The following is a 23,643-nucleotide window of genomic DNA, read 5'->3' as shown; positions in this document are numbered from 1 at the left end:
AATTTTCTGGAGCAATTGTCATTTTGATCACGGGTGAGCTGAGAAAAAATGCTACAGTGATCGATGGATGGTTTCATGATGGCAACAGCCTGACCTTGGAACAGATTTCCATTCATTTGTTATGAAAATTGTTTATTTAAAGTGTGCAAACAAATTGGATTGTCCTCAAAAGAATTGCGTTCAACCTTTGAGGTTCCACACTATTACATTTTACATATTGACAATGCCCATGAAAAAAAAAATCCAGATTTTCAACAGTGAGGATCATTCTAGCGTAAAAATAGCATCCATTCAAAAATCCATTTGATAAGCATGAGGTGCCGACTGTTGATTAGGGACATTAAGTTCATAATGGCATCTGTTTCAGTAAAAACATCAATATTTGGCACTCGTGCATCAAAACACATCACGACAGGAAGTACGGCAATTATGTCATCCCACGTCCTTTAACACGACACTGAAGCTGCCTATAAAACCAACTAACAATAAGCTATGTGTGTGTGTTTGAAGATGTCTGACGATTACTTAGAAGCAGAGAAACAATGTTATTTGCATGTTTGTTTATTTATACTGCCTATAAAGCAGGACTGTCCCCTTTAGAGAGCCCTGCTGTCCGTATGCATGCTAGGACCTGGGCAGTGCATGAGTACCATTGTTGCACTAACTTCCCCCCAAAAGAAACTTCCTTCAAATCTTATGCTACTGTTTGCTTATGTGTATGATCCTCACAACTAAACAAATATGTATTCCCGTTAAAATTCATATTTGAGTTACTAGAACCCAGATATAGAGGCTTCTGAGTAGAAATGAGGCTGCCTGAAGCATTTAGATACATATGCAAAAAAAAACAAAAAAAGTGTTTTGAATAATCAACAAAGGGTGTTCACGATTCAACTCACTTTTAATTGAATGGATCTGCTACAGGAGAAACCTGCAAGTTGAATGAATATGAGGGAAGAGCAATATGAAACCCATGCTGACGTCAAGACACACACGAAACGAAAAAAGTAAAAAGGATAATGCATTGCTCAGCACTTGGGACTGAGCCAACTCTTTATACACTAACGTCATTTCGATATGACTGACTGACACTCACATTTTGCCATTTGTATTACTGAGGGGAACTTATCCAAATATATTAAGAAATTGAACAAATCTAAAATATACTGGACTTGAAGAAAATTATGATTATGATTTTTTTGGTGTATTTTTAATTACCATCAATATTGAGCTGCTGTATGTTTATTTTCTTGTCACATTTGATTATTTGGATGTACTGTAAGTCAAGTACTGAAAAATAAGAAACTGAACAACTTTCGAATAGATTTAAATGAATTATATGTAGACTACATTATAAACAATAAAATTATACTACTGTATGATGGTCTTTTGTGTTTATGTATAAATCATTTTTATTTACCATTCACAGAAATCTCCTCCATGTTTATTTTCTTTACCTATTTTGCGATCTGGATGATTATGTTCTGTAATTTATCCAAAGATGAGAAAACTTCAATACACTTCAATAAATAGTGGAAATAATATATTACGAGCGATAAAATTGTACTGTGCTGTTGTTGTTGTTGTTTTTTTTTTTACTTTTACTGGACCCATAATGCTAAACTTCTGTCCAGTTATTTACTTCTTATAAGAAGGATAATGTTGTACCAACCCCAATACCTGTATGATAAGACACTTAAAATATAATGCATTTCAATAAAATATCACACTCTAATGAATGCCTTACAAACATAACATATTCTGCTCCCTCTTTTTTCAATTTTTTATTTATCATTAATGCTAAGCTAAGTCATTTCCCCGTCTTAAGATGCACATTGATTCCAGCATGAATGACAAACACGCAGATGTGATTTAAACGCATTTATTGACGTTTCTCTCGAGAACATTCATAGCTTGAATTCATGCGCACGTTAAGACTAAACAGAGTAAAGCGACGGAGTCTCGCGTTTGTGTCAAAAGTTCCCAAGGTGCAAGTTTGAAATACCCGATGGACATTTTCTCTTTGTGTAAAAGACACAAAAACACAGTGAACAAAGTCAGTGCACGAGTAGGCGGCTCGTCGTTCGGTAGGATTTCATCATCAGGATGTTTCTTTAGAAACGACAATATTGTATGTTAAGTTTCAAGTCTTATTAAACAGAGCATTAAGTTCTTTCTTTCAAAATTACAATCGCGTATATTCCCATTAGGAATCATTTTGACAGTTTAGCAAGTTGCACATCAATAATGCACCTTCATTTCAGACATTTAATGCATTATTGGAAAGTCCATTTACTAGTTTTGTAATGCTAAGACACTAGGACTGTATCAATTTCTTACTGGTAATGTCCCAGCAGTACTATGAACAGAAATTTAAAAATAAATTAGTCATGTCAAAACTTTTAAATACCCACTGTGAACACAAAATTACCTCAACAGGAGTTTTATAAAGGCAGGGGTGGTGGAACCATTTTTCCAATTCATGTTTTTTTAATTTTTTTTTTTTTAAGTAGCCCATAATTAAATGTTAATTATACAGAGGACCCAAAAAGTCTACACACCCACGTGTTCTGTGAGAGAGAAAAAAAAATGAGACCGATATACTGTCAATAATTTCAAAACTATTGTCAACTTTGGTTTCATCAGACCAGAACACATTTTGCCATGTGCATTTGAGAGATCTGAAGTGTGTTTTTGCAAAATGTTAAGACCAATTTTGAAATTTTTGTACATACAAATTCCAAAAGGCGTGTTTGACGCAAACACAGCATAGCTCATCACCATAAGAACACCACACACAAGGATACAGTAAAACATGGTGGTGGCATCATCATTTTTGGAGACAATTTGGGGGGGGCTTAGTCAAGCTACGGGGAATTATGAACAGTTGAAAACAGCAGTCAGTGTTTCCACAACACCTTCAGGCGTTTGCTGGAAAGCAAAATTTCAGCTTCCTAGAACATTTGAACACTTAGCGTTAAAATCAGATGCACTTAAATCGCGAGCAAGGTGTGTGCTGACTCACAGTGAACTTGAGTTTGAACGTGATTGGTTCATTCCAAGCATAGCCATATCTTCGGATAGTATGTGTGTGTGTGTGTGTGTGTGTGTGTTTTATATATGGAGAGAGAGAGAGAAAGCGAGAGAGAGAGACCTGGCATTTGAACAGGAGCATGTAGACTTTTTTATCTTCACCGTATATAAGGAGGATTTAAATATGAAATATCTTAGGGCTTTTTAAAACAGTTCCTCTGGTTTTCTCAGTTGTTTTTAGAATCGCATTGTGGGTCAGATCTTACCGGCCGCACGTTGCGTTTAGATTAGGTACAGCACACTCAGCCGAGTCTTCTACTGGACCTTAGTAACGGCCTCGTGGATGGACTCAGCCACGTAGTTGATGTTCTTGCTGGTCAAGCCACACATGTTGATGCGACCGCTGGCCATCAAGTAGACGTGTTTCTCCTTCACCATGTATTCCACTTGTCTGGCTGCGGGAAATAACGACGGCAGCAACGCGGGCGGCATTACTCCAGATGTGTAACAGCAGGAACACACGTTTTGCATTCTTAGCATAGCTGAGTTCAGAAAGCAGCGTGAATGCATTCAAAGCGAAGTGGTGCGTGTGCGCGCCTGTGTGTGTACTCACGGTTGAGTCCGGTGAAGCTGAACATGCCAATTTGCTCTGTGATGTGGTCCCAACTTCCTGGCGTCCCCAGAGCCTGGAGCTTAGCTTTTAGCTGGGCTCTCATCAACAACACCCTGTTAGCCATGGTCTTCACGTTGTCTTTCCTGGAGTCACACAAATAAAATGCTGCGTTTGATAATGCACCACTTTCATAGCCATTGCACCAAATGGTGAGTTTGACAGCTGACCATTCGGCAAAGAGCTCCGGCGAGTTGGTTGTGACGGCCACGATGCGAGCCCCCTGAGTAGGTGGGTTGGACCAGGTGGTTCGCACAATTTTCTCCATTTGTGACAGAACTCTCTTTAGGTTATCGGCATCACGAGCCACCACAGTCAAGTTGCCAACACGTTCATCTAATGGGAAGAAGAGATTGCGCTTTACTATTAGCAAGTTCCAAACAAAAATGTATGATAGTGTACGTCTGGTGAAAATAGAGTTTCACGTGAAAAAGGAATGCTATTGGAGAAATGCAGTCAGTGGGGAAGACTGAGTGGAAGTCATGTTGCTCCACAGAGAAAATTCTGGTCAAAACATTTAAGCCACATAAAAAAAACAAGAATTAAAAAAAGAGAAGTTAACAACTCCATCAAATTAGACCTAAAACTTCAAAACCATGAAAAATCAAGCCTATGTATCTGCTCTTCAAAGCTATGGGCATGTGGAGTGCAATTACAGAAAATACAACACTCTTGAGACCGTGACCAGCTGGTAGGAGCAAGCTCATGTGTTACATACTATAGAGGCCAAAGTTCTTGGAGAATGACTGCGCGCAGAACATTTCAAAGCCCATAGATACGAAAAACCGAACGGCCCAGGCATCTTTATCCAGGCTGCCCGAAGCGAATCCTTGATAAGCTGAGTCAAAGAACACAAACAGCTTCCTTCTCTGCCAAAGTACAGGAGAAACAAAAATTAACTCTCATCATATACACAACCATTTAACTAACACGTCTGTGTGAGGACATCTGGGGAGGCCACAACAGTTTCAGTACCATCATGACTTCAGCAATCTGTTTCCACTGCTCCTGTGTGGGATCTGTGCCAGTTGGATTGTGGGCACAAGCGTGCAAGACAAAGATGGAACGCGCTGGGCAGCTCTGAGAGAACGGAAATAGAATGCGGTTGAGTGTGATGCATATTGGATGACACTCAACCAATGCCATGCTTCTAGTTTGGATAACCACAAACAAAGAACATTCCACATTTCTTGTGTCTTTGCCACAAAAAAAAGGTATCAAAAAACAGGGCCAGCATTTTAGCTTCACAAAATCACAGAAAGCAAACAAACAAAAAAATGAATAGTTACAGTATGATCAGACTTGATTTGGGGCACATTGTTCTAGAAAACTTTGTCTAAATTGCAAATCGTACCAATTTTGGGCTTTTTTTTTTTACTTTGGAGTTGTTGTTCCAGAGTTCAGGGGATGCTATTTACCTCCAAGTCGGCAAGGAAGCCAGACAGATCAAGACCTCTCTTCTGCGCATCCCAGTACTTGTAGGGGCGGACGTCCTCAAAGCCGGCGTTGGTGAACACGCCGTTGTGATTCTCTAAAGCAAATGAGGAGAGTCTCTTCAATGTGTTTGTACTTTGTACACAAGGTCAGCTCACACAATGTGTCAACGTGCACTTATCACTGGCGGAGCCGGTGTGGGTGTGGGGGGAGGGGGCGGGTCACTTTTTTGGGTTTGTATTTAAAACAAAAACTGTTTGAATACAGTATTACATTCCCATCTACATTGGTCTATTTTCCCTGACATTTTGTGTGTCTGAGTGTGAATTCTATTCAATATAATAATGGGTATTGATTCTTGATATGGTTCCAATTTGTTGTTTTGCGGAACCCCTGATATAACCTTGGCCACCCAATGATAAAAATTTAGCTCTTCCACTGGCAGTCATAATGAACTGTTGTGACTAAGACAAGAACATAAATAATAGCTTTACAGTGTCTTTCATCAAGACCAAGGACGCTTTACAATCCTAAATGTTCTCCAGTTTTTATTGTGTTGCCACGGCTGGATTTACACTGCATGGCTTAATTAACACAGTTTTGATTTGGGGGGGGGGCTTTTGTTACCTTACATAATTTGGATGTGTATGTAAGGTTTAAGATTCACTCCATATCATTGAAGTACTATTGTTGTTCAAATGAAAATTCGACGACCAAATTAATGTAGTTGGACCCTACCAATATCTCCCAACTCATGTGGGAGAATGTGAATAAGCACGAAATCTTCAGATGTCTGCCAGAAAAAAAAGAGGCAGAAAAAGCAAAGAAGATCAAATGAAATGCATTTAGGAAAGTGAAAGTGTTGTGTGTAATATTTTGAATGTGATAAGTTAATTTTGAACATAGCACATAGCCACAATACTGTACAGTTATTAATTGGGTGTACAAACACATGATGTCAGTTGCTTTTTTTTTTAACCATCTTTAAATTTGTGTACAGGTTGTAAGTCACATTAATCGTGAAAAAAGTTTTAAAACGATTATAGAAGTCTCATTGTTTATTATCACAAAACCCCCGGGTTTGAACAGGGGTGTGTGGACTTTTTATATTCACCGTTTGGTTTGGGCTGTTTCATGAGTTCCATCAGTGTAAACCCAGTCGTAAATGTGTCACTTATAATGACAATCAAAAACAAAGTAGGGAATAAATCAGAATTGGTCACTTGAAACTGGTGTAAATCCAGCCCAAGTGTGACTATACCCCAAGTCGGCGCGGACACATAGACTGGTGTCTTTGTGTTGTTGCTTCCGTTGTAGAAACGTCTGAGAAACTCTGCTCCCATCTTCAGCGCACCGGTACCGCCAAGACACTGAACCGCCCCCACCTGAATGGGACAAACAACCAATGTGAACGAAGCCAAACAGGAAGTGCAAAATCCAGTGGTTGGATGCATGTAACTCACCCTGTTCTCCATGATAGCAGGGCTGCTGTCTCCCAGTGCAATTTTGGATGCTGAGGATCTGAATTCAGGCAAACCCAGGATGGGCAGGTACTCGTGGTTGAGCTTGTCATCGTTGGCGATGATCTTTTCCACTTTTTTAACCACCGGCAAAACCCACGGCTTGCCTTCATCCGTGCGGTAGGCTGCAATTCAAGTTGACAAAAACATTCGACAGACAATAAGAAAAATAACCAGTAACACGAAACATTGCTGAATCGTAGAATACCAAATTGAGTATTGGTCAGGTGTACAATGTACATTTTTCTCAAATTCAAGTCAAGTCAAGTCACTGAACAATAAATTCAGTGTCAAGGTGCCAGTTTTTTTCAGACAACTTGATTCTGATTCCACTGCAACAACCAACCTATTGCATGGCATCCATCATGAATCCCAATGTGATTTTAATGTGACGGTTTGGCCTATATTCGCCATCTGTCATGCTGCATCTTGTCAAAGATCAAAGGATTACAAGGCTTCAGCCTCCTGCACTTAATGGACTCAGGTGGGAGCAGAACCAGAAACACAACACAGCAGTGCCGGTTACCACACGAGCCTCTTTTGCAAAGGGGCCAGGATTACTACTCGTAATCTGATTACATGTGACAAAGGTTGCTCAAACAAGAGGGGAATTTGAACTCAAAACTGATTCAGAGTAAAGAGGTCATTGTGCAGGTTAGTATCACTGACCTATGGCATTTGAGTATTATGTAATGTCACCCAAAAATGTGAACACATTATTATTATTTTTTTAATGAAGCCAATCTAAGGTGTACATATGGAGGAAGTGAAACAGAACTGCAAATGAACTGCAAAAATTACGGGTTCGTTAATTAAATCAAAGCTGCGTTCCAACTTACCCCCAACACCGAGGTTGACTTTGTGTGGAAACTGGTCGTTATTGAAGTCCTGCGTTAATTTAAACACGGCTACTGGTGCCGCTTGGGGAACTTCGCCAAACACAGACATAGCTTGAGTGCTGTTCATTTAAAATTTCACCTGGAAAAACGGAACAAACCAAAACAGAAACAAAAGCGACAACCGCGAACTGAATGTGACAAGCGGAAAGAGGGAGGCACTTTGCACTTAGATCGCCGATAAAATTGAGGAGGAGGGGTACGGCTGCACCAATGGCGATGTGGCCGTGTGGTCCGCATCAATCATACGTCGGGTAAAAGTCCAAAAGCGAGCGAAGAGGAAAAGTGGCGAGGATGGCTGATCAATGGGCGTCTCTCCCGCTAGACTGACACGCGTCTGAGCCAATCAAATTTAGAAGGGCGGGCGTTTGTATTAAATTGCAAATAACATATTTAGCCACAAGATGGCACCAAAGCCTGTCTTTAAATTGGTGGTAAAGCGTGTTTCCCACGGCTCAAGTGATTTGCAAGGATTGTCGATAGTTACCGTTTTTTTTAAATTGCGTTTTATCAAAATTTGTACACCACGGGGCACCACGTTCCTGGGCCCTGCTCTGAACTGTACTTGAGTGTGAGTGGCTGTTTGGCTATGTGTGCTCTGCAAGTGACTGGTTTTCTGTGAGTCAAAGAATAGATATTAAAACCTTACTGTAAGTCTGAAACGACGTGAATAATCTTGGTTTTATGAGACTTCTAGGCTCCTAAATCTTTGGATGATACTTATTGTGTGTTTCCAGAACCAAAGTGAAGTAGCCTTCTGTTTCAATGCTCCTCACTTATGGAACAAACTTCTCAGAACACCTGAGATCTGCTCAAACTGCTGGTGGGTCATTCCAGAACTGGAGGACATTTTACGTCCCACCCATCAAATTTTAAAAAATCCACATAAAAAATACTTAAAGATATAATTTCTGGGTGCATTTACTCGTCCCGAGACCAATAACAACAACAAACTAAGAGACAAGGACACTTGAAAATAGATTTTTAAATGCCAGATAAATCTGGAGTACAGTAACCAATAAATGTCGTTTTTTTTCTTGTCCAACCCAAGATCCAAATTGAATCTGAAATAGAGCAGTTAAAATTACATTTAAATGTCTTTGTTGTTGTTTTGTTTCATTGCTATCTCTTGCAACTGTGGCAACATTTGTTTTAATATTTCAAACCAGAATTAATATTCATGGAACGTGTGTCCCAAAACATGCACGCAACCTTGTTACCAGAACCATTTTAGCATGGCGGAAGAGGAAAGCAGTGAATCACACGACACGCCAGACATGACATCAAGGTATTCCAAAAGAATGTGTAAAGCAAAGCTATATCCTTTCTTCTGCTTTTCAGATGTTTAGAACATAGTTATCATTGATTGAATAGCTCACCCTAACTCATGCAAACCATTTGTACATTTGATCAGAACAAGTCAACTTCTGACTATTTTGTATTTATCTGTACTTACTTACAGAAGTAAATTTGCACTCTTGGTCAGCAGTGACAGCGAGCTAAACGGCTAGCTTCTACTCCCGAGAGAAAGCTAACATTCGTCCGGATTTGAAACTCTGTTACCTCCAATCCTGTTGCTGTGATTAGAGTTGCACGACATTATCAACTATTATTTGCATTTATTAATTATTATTATTATTATTATTGATGAATATGTAGCAGAAAATCAGAACAGTGAAGGCTTATTTTTCAATAATTTTGAATCCCAAAGGACCTCCAATTTTGGAATTACCGCAGTACACTTAAATGCGTTCAACTTAATATTTCACTGCTGCATTTGCACAAATAAAATAAGAACAATAATTCTCTATTTCAACCTGATTCATTCTGTTATTCCTTTGTTGATTTGTCTGTTCATTTATCCTGTCTTTATAATGTATTGGCATCTTTTTATTTAACTTAGTTTAATCATTTTTTCTCTGCCTCTGTAAAGCACTATGGGTTTACTTGTTTATAAATACACGTGCCTTGCTTTTATAATTTGTTTGATAAATTTGAGTGGGGGGGGGAACAAACCAAATTTAAAAGGATCAATTCCACACCACTTTTGTTGTTGTGATGCTATCACATAGGTGTGATGATAACTGCAGAATCAGAAATCCGAATGACTACGACATATAAATATCTTATACATCCCAATAATGCAAACCGCAAAGCTCTTGCCGAGGCACTTGATGTCTTTGGAGAAATATGAGAATTTGTTTATTACAGCAAAATGACGTTACTTGACAATATTGCTCTGAAATCACCTTTCAATGGTTAATAAATGGAAATTTGAAATTACAATCTGACTTGGTTGGTATCATTGTAGTTTATTAGCAATCGATGAAATGGAACAAAACAAATGTAACTATCATACAAAGGAGGCAAGCTGACGTTCCTATTTCCATGCAAATACTTTCTGAAAAACTATGTTCAGTGACAATAATTACAGCTTGTATGAAAAAAAAACATTCTCTTGTATAAAATCTCATGAGATTGAACAGGTGTCGTTTGAGTTAAGAGCATGTGGTGGTAGTGTAAATTAGACGGTGGATCCTCATCTGTTGTGTCCTGAGGATCCGCACTGAGCTCTGCTATAAACACGCTGGCTCCACTGTGCTGTCTGCACCACTTGAAGTGGTTCATAAATAAAAGTTGCTCACCCCAGCCAGCAGCTTGTTGGTAAGTGCTTCAGTCCTTCCACACGGGAGGCCAGACGCTCTGACGAGTGAAGATGATATCCCTGGATATTAATATCATGTTATCGTTTTGACAGCATTAACTATAATAAGAATGATATTGCAAAAAAAAATCACACATAATACGCATAATACTGGGGTTGTTGTCCAGAAAATATTATTCAAAGTTACTGCTGCTCATCACTCTCAGTGCATAGAAATAATGTGAGTAGAATGTCTGTCCTTCCCTCTAATATTGTAGATGCCATGCCCAAAATAGTCTGTGGGTGCATCATCCACTTAAGACAAATAAATGCCTCCCTCACACAGAGAGGCAAGATCAGTCCATAGACGTTATTGTTCTCACAGGGCAATTAAAGTGTTAACTGCTGAGCCCATTTGAACTCAGTTGCTAACCAAAGCGGAAGCACCAGCCTGGGCCAATTTATGTAGTCTTCTAAATGAGTTCTCTAGGAAGTATTAATGATGAACCTGTGTTATGTCACAAATATTATCGTCCGTTCCACAATGGTGTGCGCGTCCATATTTACTCAAGTGAGCTACGTGACTTATTATTTCAGCGCAGTCTGTCTCGACTGTAACATTCTGGTAACATTATTTAATAATGCTCCAAATATGTTTTCATACAAATCAAGGCCTCCTCCCAATATCGAGGTCTCCTCTAATCTGCAGTTGTATAATTAAACGCCCCTGGCCACTAGTTATCCAATACAAATACTTATTATTGTTTAAAGGTCCGGCTTTGTATTCAATAATTGAGTCACATACGACGATGTAGTACAGCATCACTTTTTTATAGTCCTCTATGGAAGCATTTTTACTTTGTGGTCACTATTAGTAATGCGCAAAAATATATCTGCATTCATTATTCATTATGTTTGCTCAACACTTGTTGATGCTACGTTGGCAGCAATTCCATCCTCTGGTCTTTGTAAATATTATGCGACAAACTTGGCACACCTATCTTTGGGCACTTTGCCCATTCCTTGCCAGCTGCATTAGTTTGGACTTCTTTCATGTAGTCATTATAGGGAATTAAATTGAATTATTCCATTTGAGTATGAGACTGTATAAAAAATGAAGAAATAAAAAAGATGGGAAAAGTGTAGTGAATTATTTCCAGATGTTGTGCGGAAATACAATAGAACTATTCTTTCATTGTTTTTCTTAATTGATGCTCCAACAGCAGAAAAACTCATTTCAAAAATCAAAATACCAATAAATTACTACTAATAATCCATTACGGGGTCTTCTTCATCTTCTTCCGAGATGTTGCACACTTTCCTCAAATATCTCACCCTCGTCAATCAACAGACTTGATGTTTTCATTCTTTCCGACCAGGTGAGGACGTCTGCGTAAGCTATCGCTGTCAGCCCTGCAATTATGGGATTTGCGCTTCTGGAACAAGGCTTGGGGGCCCAGAGCAAGGCAGGGTGTGTGATGTGAATGTACCGGCGAGGGGCCCCCGGGGGCCCACTGATGTGACGTGTGAGTCAGAACAGAAGCCGAAGACAGAAGAGGCCCCTGGCGAAACGATGCCCACAATTGGGAATGTCACATCCAGATCAATGCGTGAATCCTCCAAATATCGACGGAGAACTTCTCACCATTCCTCTGACCTGACAATTGACATGGGGAATATTTATTTTGGAATTAGACACAGTGAAATAGAAAGCATGTTGAAAAAACAGGGCGTGGTGCCAAGTCCTTTATCTGTGTTTTGTTTGCATGCAGGTTATCCTTGCTGCTGTGCTACGCTGACACTCACAACACACAAAGGCACACATTGAGGCACAAGACAGACACATTCCAGCCGCCATATCAATGGAACACAAACAAGAGTGTGTGTGCGCGCATGCCTTCCGAGGGGGGCGCCGCAGCGCGGCTCACATGTTGCGATGGCCTCCGTGTGTCTTTCTGGGTCAAGGAGCTGTGGTGAGTGACCACCTTTTTAGGCACCCGCCTTGTTTGTTCTCTGAAGACAGCATCATCAATTCTCCAACAAGGAGCGAGACGCAGTCACAACACAGGGGACAGGGCCTCCCTATGACTGACTTTACGCCGCCTGACACGTGTGTTTTGGTGTGGGCCTCCGCAAGTATGTGCATGCACGCGTTTGTGGGCCCCATTTGATATTGCCACGTGCTTCCAACAGAATTTAGCAGGAATTTGGACGGCAAGTGAAACATGCTACATTTAAAGTAGTAGTAGTAGTTTTTTTTGCTGCAATTCCAGCATATGCCATCATTTCGTAGGTGTAGTGTCGGCATTCGCCAGTCTTGTGGAACTGATTGTTGCAAAGGCAGATTTTTATTTGGGAACCAGAGACATTCACAATTTTCTGTTAACATCTGGAATTAATTTTTTGAGGATCTGCTGACGAGTCCCTAACTGATACCTCTGCAATGTATTAAGGAGGAAGAAAGAGCACATCCAAATTGTCTTAATTTTTTTTTTGGAGGGACAAAACTATCCCAATTGAGACATTTTATGACTAGTGGAACAGTGGTTTAAACTGTGCAAAACATTAAGATCAGTCTTTTTGGAGGGGTGTGGAGCACATCAGTTTTTCAAGTGGTGTATATTAGTTGTAGTTTTTTTTTTTTGTTGTTGTTGTTCTTTGGGTAATAAGTGTATACCATCCAGTATTATTTTGTTGCTTTGTAACCCATAGAAATGATAAAATAAAAGATAAATCACACTTTTCCCCCTGATTTCCGATCACCTGATCACTATCGGGACATCACTACAAAATACCCTTTACAGTATGTTTGACATCTATTGTGGTCTCTTCAATTGAGACAAATCCAAATAACATAAAACTAGATGTCCGCTCAAAACAAAACTTCCATGATGGAATGCAGAAGGTTGTGTGGAGATGTTCACTCGCTCTGTGCCCAGCTCCGACTCACTCATCCAATCACAAATAGATCTGTGATTGACAGTCAACGGGAGAAGACAGATAAGATGGCGGCACAAGTCTGCTTTGGTTCACGATAGTTTCGCCAAACTAGGACTAAGCACGACATCAAAAGGAATTGGAATTCAAAACAAGAGCTCAGCAGAAAATCGCTAAACCTATCTACAAGCACCGGTTTGTGTTGTCATTGTGTAGATCCCGTGGCTTCAGGTCAGTAATTGTCAACACGGTCGCCATTGTAGCACTTAGACAGATCATAGCTGCAAAGCAGCAGTTCTCTACCAGCGCAGGCCAACCAAGGAACGTTGGCACCATTGATGGACAGGAACTCCTGCGCATTGCTGAGCGGTCAAATGTTCATCATCATAGTCGGCATTTGATGATGTGTACGTACACTTCTGTTCATTGTGTACCTCCATGTTTAACACGAGATGGCAATGATGTTCTGTTAAATTCAGTACTTCATCCATTTTAGTCTGAAGATAGTAAAATTTAAAAAAAGGGTGTAATCGTCATCCTGGCAAATTGCATGTTATTTATTGGTGTCTAACAAACTCCTTGACGACGGGTGTGTCCTTTCGCCTGAAAGGAATTTTGAAATGGGAGGTACCTCAAAAACAAGGCCCAAAGAGCACGATTCAAAACGTACTGATGAATTGAGAAACAAAGACGGGAAGTGGAAGACTCCTATCATTAATTTTTAGCCTCCCAAAAAATGTGATACTTTAACAACTATTTGAGAAGAATGAAGTGACCTAACGTTATGTTACTAAAAGTAATAAATGTTACTTATACAGCAAAACAAACATTCGTTTCGAGATGGGGAGTGCAGCATTTCCCACAAACGTGTTTACATGTTGCAGTCAAGATATTTTATAGCAACGTTGCCTTTTCCCCCCCTCGAGAGCCATTACCAAAATGATCACGATGAACTTCATTCAACCTTTTGATTTTGCCAATGTTATTTCAGCACTGTCCAAGTATGGTCATCGGTTAGGGAGAATAAAAAAAGGTCTAAACATCCTCCGCCACGTCTTTATCTACTTGGCCCGTGTGGCAACCGGAGGATAAACATATTTAGGTTGCACGTTTCCTCCAAAACGACATTCCCAACACTGTAGATCCCACACAGGACAGCCCTTAAATCTCCCTGTTAGCACTCATATATACAAACACACACCTGCTAGGGCAAGGCCGTCTGGGAGAGAATTACAGCAAGCAAATTTATGGGACCCAAGGGAGGGCAAAGGCCAGGAGATCCAGACTGGTCACTTCCTCCTCTCATAGTCTCCAAGTTTGGCATGAACCCTCCTGGATCGCAAGAACAGGGCACTGGCCGTCTGTCAGGAAAAGAACAACAAGAAGTGATCATTTGGGTGTCTCCCAAACCCAATAAACACAAGGAATCTCGAGGAGAAAAAAAAGAGTTAAGCGGGTTAAGGCGAGGGTCCCATGCTCAAGCTGTGGCCTCCCCATTTCCTCCAGAGAGAAGGCGCTGTCATCCGTCACTCGGCCCCAGGCAGCGGTACAATAGCGCAACCTCGCTCCTGGCTACTGACACCATCACATGCGCTGCTGATAAGACACGGCTTCCGGCACTGAGAGCGCAACCATTAATGACAACACAACGGTTTGGTCCTTTGCCATTACAGTATTACAATATTAATAATGGGCCATGAGATAAAAGAAGAGGAAAGTCAAATGAAGCCAAGGTCATCCATTTTGTGAATACCCAAAAAATTTCAAGCCGTCGTGCATTGTCAACAATTCTCACAACTCTGATTAGTGGAAAAGAGGATTAACGCTGAAGGCATATTGCTTTTTTTTTTTTTTTTTTGCAAGCCAAGGACTTGTTTTAGCACTTCGTACTGACAGTGCCAAACTTATTTTCGACACATGTATGATTGTTCAGATGGTATCTCACTGAGTGGTGAATGCTTGTGAATGCTTGCAAAAAAAATTGGGGGTTTTCGTCAGGGTTTGTAAAAGGTTGCAAAGATGTTTACCCAGTTTCTGCTGTAAAGTTTAAAAAAAAGAAAGAAAAATAGGACAAAGTATTGCCAGTCCAATGTTCAGCCAGTATTTCATATTTTTATTATTGTAAGCGTTTAGCGACCCCCTCCCCAAAAAATAAAGTATTTAATTATATACCTGTATATATACAGTATATATATATATATATACATATATATATATATATATATATATATTTATTTATTTTTTTTTTTAATGAGTGAGCAGATTAATCGGTTATCAGTTTTATTCTGCCGAATATTGGACTCGGCATTGGCCTTAAATAATTCATATCGGTTAAGGCCCGAACAGTGGTCAAATTTGTTGTTCTACTTGTATGACAGACAAAAATTAATAAATTAAAAAATGAAAGTGCTACATGAGGCTTGCATCCAATCTACGCGATTGTCCTTTTGGGAAAGGTGTCAAAACAAAATTCTACTTTTGGTCCCCAGACAAAATAACTTGAAACCTCCCCAGGAAGTCACGCTTCAATCCAACTCCCACTATTGAATCTAAATTAAATAAGTAAATAAATTATGCATGTTACACTTGTGTGCAACATCTACACAAAAAAGCCCCCAAACAAACAAATGGAGGTGACAAATGCTTATGTTAGGCAGCTTTTACAAGTGTGGTAAAAGACGTTAAACACCTCTTGGCTTTACATGAGACGCCACAGGCAAAAGTCAAGCAACTGTGTCGTCTGGGCCTTCAAACTTGCACAAATTGCTGAGTGGACAATCGGATTGTGATGAAATAGATTTCAGCAAAGCATTAGATTAGAGTACACCTGCCATTCTGCAAAGAGACTTCTGCTTCAACAGGTTTGTCGATCCAACACGTGGAGACAAAGCTGGAACTAGTCAAAACCTGTTCAGCAACGTCTGGCAAGCCACCAATTTTTAAAGTGCTCGAGCAGCAAGTGAATTAAGGGAATGATTGAAATTTGACTACTGAGTGGGTGTAAAGTGGCGATGCAAAATAGATGCGAGCTGCGTCTTATCTTGTTCATAAAACGGCAGCACCGCGACGACCTCTGTGCGGGCCCGACCCGGGAGACTTATCTTGCCACGATTTGGCGATGAAGATGATCTATTGGCGGTGGGTATGGCAAGCAGCTCCTTGACACTCTGACGGGGAGTCTGGGTTTTGTTACAGGCAGGAAACAGACTCTTCCGCTACGTAAACAAGTTAGCTCCCCTGGTCTGCACTTGTGGAGGGGGGGCAAGGTCAGTGTTGGCACGCGAGGACCACCTAAAGATGGCCGCTTGGTCGCCTGATTGTAATTAATAGCCGCCATTTTAAATTGAAGATAAAACGCATCGTTAGCTTTGAGCTAAGCATTCTTTTCATAATTTAAATACAAATTCCCTTAAGTATTCCAAGTGAAATCTAATTAGGTTGTGAATTTAATTGATTCTTAAGTGCCTTAAATTAATGGAGATTTCCCTCTTTATGTCAGTAATTTTTAAATGGAGCTGTAATGTCATATTTAACACAAGCTGTTAATTTGAGAGTTGTTCACTTGTTGTTTTAACACTCGATAAACAGGATTAAATAAATATCTACGATACACTGGGATTGGTGTGGGCGTGTTTTGACAACCACATTCCACTGAAGTCAGAAGAAAATCATTGGTTCAAACGGTTCCAAAATGACACGAAAATCCTAATATTATATTGCCTTTTCCGGGTTAAAACTGATTAAAATCGCATTCTAGTCTGATTTGAAAACCACGTATTTATGTTCACATTTCAGACCATCATTCCTCTCTATGTTTTAATGGCCCGTTTAAGGGGTAAAAAGACACGTTTGTAAACCGCAGCAGGGCCTAATCTAAACAGCATCTCGTCGATGGCGAGCGGATGAGATTAAGCCAGCATGCTTTCCTTTTCTTTCCACACGGTTTAGGACCAATGGGATCTCGGAACCTGGCGCCTGCACTTGGGCCACAGTCGACAGGTAAGAACAGAGGTGTCCCCTTTCAACAAACACGCGCCCCCCTTTCACACGTCGATACAGTTCCGATGTTTATTTAAGTGCTTCGGATCGGAGTTAAATTAACTTTCAAATGGAGTCGACAAAACGCAATCGATAGACGTATTATTTGATTTTATAATCTCTTTTTTTAACGTTCGAAATGTGACGAATCTGAAGGAGATCGTTTAATCCCCGCGCACTCAATAAAACCTTTACACGTACTTTAACATTTAAAACAAATCCTCACATAATAATAATACTAATAATATTATATCACAATATGTAACATCATGTGCCAAATTGGACTAAAATGCTGATGAATAAAAGTTTCCCACTCACACTAAATCAGTTCAATTCAACATTGTTAATGTTGAATTGAACATTCAACATTCTTCATCTTGAGGCAAAATAAATTTCAAGTTAATATTAATAAGTTATAAATAGACGTTTCAAGTCTAAAATACATTCTTGGACATCCTTTTCTGGAGTATTTCATATGCCGTCTACGAGTTGTTATCTTATCCATTACAGCCAAGACAGGAAACAAAGATATGCCTAATCTATAGTGGTAATGGGACTATTTGGATGGAGGGGGTTGTCATTCAGCACATGATAAATACTTTTTCAACTTTTTGATAAATAATTGATGAGGTTGGTGCGTTTTCTCATTTGTTTTATGTTGCCAAATTAGTGTTCTTGCTGTGATTTCACGAGTAGCTGCTGAAAAAAATGACTGAAATAAAAATCCATTCATCTATTATCTGTTCCTTTTATCCTCACAAGGGTCGCGGGCATGCTGGAGCCTATCCGAGCTGTCTAGGCAGGGTACACCCTGAACTGGTGCCAGCCAATTGCGGGGCACACGTTGACAAACATTCGCCCTTGAGGACAATTTAGAGTGTTCCATTTGAACTCAATCATTATCGAAGTTCAGTTGTTTTTTTCCCCCTTTGTTCATAGTATTACAGGCCCTTACAATAATAAATATAGTGTTTAAGAATGGAACGATCTGCCTTTTTTCAACGCCAAGGGCTACTGCATTTACAATGTTGATCGTGGTCGTGGCACATGGTGAGCAAATGTATTATTTCCGAATCCCTGTTTTATAGTATATCGCATCACTTTCAATCAGGAGTTGTTGTTTTTTTTAATGGGGTTAGTGATCACAAAAGATTGCAAGAGAGAGAGAGGCTGGATCTCTATCAGTCCCTTCAAGCTGAGGACAGCATCTTGGCTCATCCAACTCTTTCTCTCTTATACGTTGAGCCAACCAAACAGGATCGACGCCCCCTCCACCTCTTTTCCCTCCTCGCCCTGCAGTCATCGACGTGCAGCCGAAGGAGAGGGATGTCTCTACAGACCGTCTTGGTTTGAAAGAAGACAAAAATACACCTTTACGCACGGAGCTTTCTACTTGGACGCATAATTATTATTTTTTCTACCGGTGGACACCATGCTCCCCAGTCCGGTTATAACATCCTCCAGCACGCCTTTTTCAGTCAAGGACATCTTGAAGTTGGAGCTGCAACAGCAATCGCAAGAATTTCAGTTCATCTCGTGCCTTTCGGGTCTGTCCGGCGCGCTCCCGTTTCAGACCGGGGCTCTCCAAGCCCACTCGCCGCCCTCCTGCATGTTGGCCCGCAGGGACAGCCCGAGTCCAATCAGTTCGGAGAGCGACGAGAGAATGTCGTATCTCGGGGCGCTCGCCGGACCCGATCGGCTGCACGCGGAGTCCGGGTTGGAGATGTTCGGCAACCCGGCGCATATCCACCCAGTGGACCTGGAACTGGAGACCGAGCAGGAAGACCGAGGCGACAGTGAGTGCACCATACAACTATTGAATCTATTCATTAGTGAGCATTCGTGTCAACTTTTTTTCATAACGTGCAAAGCTCATTGAAATTCACATTCTCGAATTCTGTTTCTCTGCGGTTAATCAAATATGATCCAAAGAGTGACACACCTAATACAAATGTACGTGCTGTTCACAGATGGGGAAAAAATAACACGACCTTATTCTTGAATTGTGGTAAACGCACGAGAGCTCACACAGGTTAAAAGAAAAGTCACTTTTGACAGCTCGATTGATTGACACTTTCACAGAGGTATATTCAGGTAACCGTTTTTCTCTCTCTTTTTTGCATCTGCACTGCATCATAATGACAGAAAATGTATCTAATATTTCGCCTTTGAAATCAATCAGACGGTGAACAATCGTGCACGTTTATTCGATGGTCGTGCTCATATTTTCGGGGTTCATGAAAGGAACGTGAGAACCACCTGCGCCCTGACACCACTGCAAACCACAACCGCGATAGTGAACATATATTTTACAGTAAACCCTCACAACTGGGCACCATCCTTTGTGTTCTATCTCACCAAATGATTTAAGTATAATGAAGTGACCATGTGAGTGACATTTGTCAACTCAAGACTTTCATATTTACACATAGATTTTGTTTTAAGTTCATAGACATTGGAGTCAACTAGTACGAAACTTTCACTTGACAGCCAAGGAGAGAGCGATTTCATCATATATAAGTGATATCTGAAGTTTTATTTGACATAAGTATGCCTGATAAGAAACTACTTCATGTTGTGATAATTCTATAAATGAAAATGTATTTTCTATTGACCCAAGTTTTATGTCAAATATAATATAATCCCGTTTTAATAAGATTTGAATTTGAAATATTTAATATTAAAAAGTCAGAATGTATGTCTCAAGGAAATGTACAATAAAAGCATCCCACGTAGAATAATGACATTTTAAATAACATTTCGAATTTCTAAAAATATAAGCTTACATTTGCATAATTTTGTATCAAATAAATACAATATAAGCATCATGCGGAATAAAAATGACGTTTTCAATCAGATTTAGATTTTTACATCAATATTCTGAACCATTCCTCTCATGTAAGCGTCATGATGATATTTAAATTAGTTTTTTATCATTATCGGGAAAAGGGTGGAGAGGTGGTCGACTGGCTAGCACGTCCGCCTCATAGTGCAGAGGTGTAGGGTTCGATTCCGACCTGTGTGGAGTTTGCATGTTCTCCCCGTACCCACTTGGGTTTTCTCCGGGTACTCTGGTTTCCTCCCACATTCCAAACACATGCATGGCAGGTGAATGGAACACTCTAAAGTCTAAATTGTCCCGAGGTGCGTGCGTGAGCTCGAATGGATGTTCGTCTCTATGTGCCCTGCCATTGGCTGGCAACCCGTTTAGGGTATCTCCCCCCCCCCCCCCCCCCCCGCGCCAATTGCCTGAAGAGCTGGAACAGGCTCCAGCACGCCCGCGACCCGTGCGAGGATAAACGGATTAGAAAATGGCTGGATGATCGAAAAACATTTTCTTAGTTGTCATATTTTTTTCTACTGAATGTATCTCGCGAGAAATAATCAAATTTGATAGTTTTTAATTTATAATTCAATAATCTGTAAAAATAGAAATATGTTGCAATTTTTATGCTAAACATTTTAAGCAGAGACAGACAGACAGACAGACATAGATAGATAAGTCACATTTTTAATGTCAATGTAATGTATGTTTTGCTTTTAATTAATGCTCGATGTGAAAATCGATGGAGTCATTTAATGCATATGAATGTCGTGGAAAATTGTATTTCAAATTTCCTTGTGCCGTCACGCAGAGGTCGGCGTTGCGTCGCGGGGCGAGGAGACCGACAAGCCGCCCGGCAAGCAGCAGCGGACCAGAAGGAAGCCCCGGGTGCTCTTCTCTCAGACTCAAGTGTTCGAGCTGGAGCGTCGCTTCAAGCGGCAGCGTTACCTGTCCGCCCCGGAGAGAGAGCACCTGGCCGGTTCGCTCAAGCTCACGCCCACGCAGGTGAAGATCTGGTTCCAGAACCGCAGGTACAAATGCAAGAGACAACGGCAGGATAAGACATTGGAGATGGCCGGACATCACCACCACCACCATCACCATCATCACCCGCCGGGACCCCCGCCTCCTCCGCCGCCGCCCAGGAGGGTGGCCGTGCCGGTGCTGGTGCGGGACGGCAGGCCTTGTTTGACTGGATCGCCTACTTATAACACTTCCTACTCAGCGGTGGGAGCTCCGAGCGCGTACGGCTACAACGGCTACCCGGCCTACAGCTACAACAACTCGGTGTACACCAACACTTACTCTTGTAGTTTACCTGCTCTACCGGCCTCCAACAGCGCCGCAAACGCCTTCATGAACATGAATTTGGGACCTTTAGGCGCGCAGACGCAGACCCAGTCCGCGCAGGGGGCGGTGGTCCCTCCGTGCCAGGGAACTCTGCAGGGGATCAGGGCGTGGTAATGCACCTTTGGACGCACAGCTCGGATGTACCTTTTGGGAATGATGACTGTATTCTGAATGGAGTGCAACCGAAATGTAAAGGATTGACTGAAATAAATGCAGTAGCCTTTTTATGCAGTGTGGACAAAACCTTTTGTTTACTGAACGTTGTCAATGAAGTTGCTGTACAGCTTAAGTCCGAATTGAACGCTTTACGCAGTGAATTGCCACAAGAGAGGATGTTGATCTTGAGGCAGCATCTTTTGGATATTTTTATTTTTTATTGTGATATATAGGCTAAACATTGTTTATCCTTCACAACATGCACGTGACACATTTTTTTTGGCGGTGAATTAACGGAGCAGTTGTATTTATGGCTGTTTACGCCCACATAGTTCAATAAACTGATAATGATATATATGAAATCATAAAATGAGGACAGTGGAATTCATTTCTGAATTTAGTTTTGAAGGTGTGTAAGTGTGTATTGGAAATGCTCAACAGGCATTCTTTTTTAATTTATTGCAGCAAACGTTTGCGAACAGATTTTCATTATTGATCAATCACAAATTTACCTTTAACTCAATGAAATATCAGCAAAGGAAACTTGGACTTTATTCTACTCGTTTCTTTTCATTAAAAAAATCATACAAATATTTTGTGTGGCTGGGCACTCACACACACTGGGAAATACACATTCAAAGCAGGCCTACACCTAAAACCTTTTGCTTAATTTTCATTTTGTATTGTATTTATAATGATCATTTAACCATCTAATACAAACGCGTCATTATTATATTTACTTATTCAAAACGTTTTTATTATTTTCATTACGTTCTTCACTTATTGGCTGCATGACTGGCTGCCTGATTGTAGGTGTCCGGATGATTTTGACGACATTTTTAGTGCAGGTGCTTGCAATAAAGTTCAGACGCAAAATCCTTGGGCCATCATTATTTGTGAATTTTTAGAAATGCTATATTGACCATCCCAGAACCCCATTCAATTTAAATACGAGGAAAATTCAGCGGCAATACAAGTAAAGTGTGACTTTTTTATTTAGCCGTATTTCAATTATATAGCATGGAGTAAAACCCATAACCCAATGTCAGTGTAAATGAAGTTAACGAAAAAAAACAATGTAAAAAAATTGAAGCGAGATCTAGGAAAACGGCAATTTTAGTGCCCGTGTTGTCCGAAGACTTTTGCACAGTCACGTGTGTACTTTAAAAAATGCCTTGAGCTATCTTTTTTTTTTTTAAGTGACACTAATCTTTAAATAGTATTAGTGTCTTTCCTGTGAGAACGTTCCAAGGGGTATTTGCTGAGACGAGAACCAGAAACTTGGAGAATGTAGTTCCGGTCAGGATTCACAGATGGACATTAACCAGACAACCTCACAAGATGCATTAACAAAATCGAAATAAAATGATGGTTCAACATACGGTTCCGCGTATTAACCCACATACTCATCCAATAGCTGATTGGGACGTCCACGCGCGTTGTGTTAATTAGAGTCCATTACGTGGATCTCCTCCTCCTTGCAAGCTGTCACTAATGGAGGCGAATGACAACATAAACAGAGCGTTTGTCTCCATGATGGACACTCACTTCCCCCTGGTCCCAGCGTTCGCCGTGCACAGCGGTGCTATAGTGTAAATAGAGCTGGCGACAGGACGGCGGTGCCTGAGGACGCAGGCCGGACGACGGCAGAGTGCAGCGATCGCTATCTGCATGCCTCCAAAGATAGCAGAGCTCATCGGAGTGAGGTGGCGTCCTCCGGACAAAAGGCTCCCATGGCAACCGCTCCAAATACTTAAAACACACACACGCGCGCACACACACACAGGAGCACTTCATTAGGGCTGAGGGAGCTTTTACCTATCAGGGGTCATTTTATTAAGTCCTGAGATGGCCATGTAGTCTATAGCTCTGTGCAAAATGTCACATATTTTAACAAATGAAAGAATGTACCTTTTATCCCATACTGTATGTATTTGATACAATTAGCCTTATTTATGTTAGTAAAACAGTCGCAGCATAACACACACACACACACACACACACACACTCATATTTCAATATTACATGTAGCTACACTGTAAACCCGAATTAGTTAGCAGAACTCAAAAAAATGAGGCAAAAAATTGCCTCACTTTTTTGAGTTGGTGAACTCAAAAGTTCTAGTTCTCTGAACTTCAATG

General features: G+C 40.7%; 2 protein-coding genes across 2 annotated transcripts; one reads left to right on the top strand and one right to left on the bottom strand.

The window, feature by feature from the left end:
- Positions 1-1,866: 1,866 nt before the first annotated feature.
- Positions 1,867-7,799, bottom strand: got1 (glutamic-oxaloacetic transaminase 1, soluble). The gene is made up of 9 exons (XM_086122424.1): positions 7,497-7,799; positions 6,601-6,782; positions 6,399-6,522; positions 5,122-5,234; positions 4,679-4,783; positions 4,422-4,572; positions 3,874-4,039; positions 3,647-3,789; positions 1,867-3,488 (listed from the first exon to the last, which is right to left on the bottom strand). Exons 1-9 carry the CDS (start codon positions 7,621-7,623, stop codon positions 3,349-3,351), a joined length of 1,251 nt encoding a protein of 416 aa, XP_085978550.1. The 5' UTR covers positions 7,624-7,799; the 3' UTR covers positions 1,867-3,348.
- A 10,703-nt stretch (positions 7,800-18,502) lies between these two features.
- Positions 18,503-21,571, top strand: nkx2-3 (NK2 homeobox 3). The gene is made up of 2 exons (XM_086122140.1): positions 18,503-18,968; positions 20,808-21,571. Exons 1-2 carry the CDS (start codon positions 18,605-18,607, stop codon positions 21,458-21,460), a joined length of 1,017 nt encoding a protein of 338 aa, XP_085978266.1. The 5' UTR covers positions 18,503-18,604; the 3' UTR covers positions 21,461-21,571.
- The last annotated feature ends 2,072 nt before the right edge of the window (positions 21,572-23,643 follow it).

Source organism: Hippocampus guttulatus, chromosome 10 (assembly GCF_054856545.1).
Source record: "Hippocampus guttulatus isolate MCC_2025c chromosome 10, RoL_Hgut_1.0, whole genome shotgun sequence".
In the NCBI taxonomy this organism is placed as follows: Eukaryota; Metazoa; Chordata; class Actinopteri; order Syngnathiformes; family Syngnathidae; genus Hippocampus; species Hippocampus guttulatus.
Note: the sequence above shows the minus strand (reverse complement) of the source record. Positions and strands in the feature narration are given on the sequence as shown.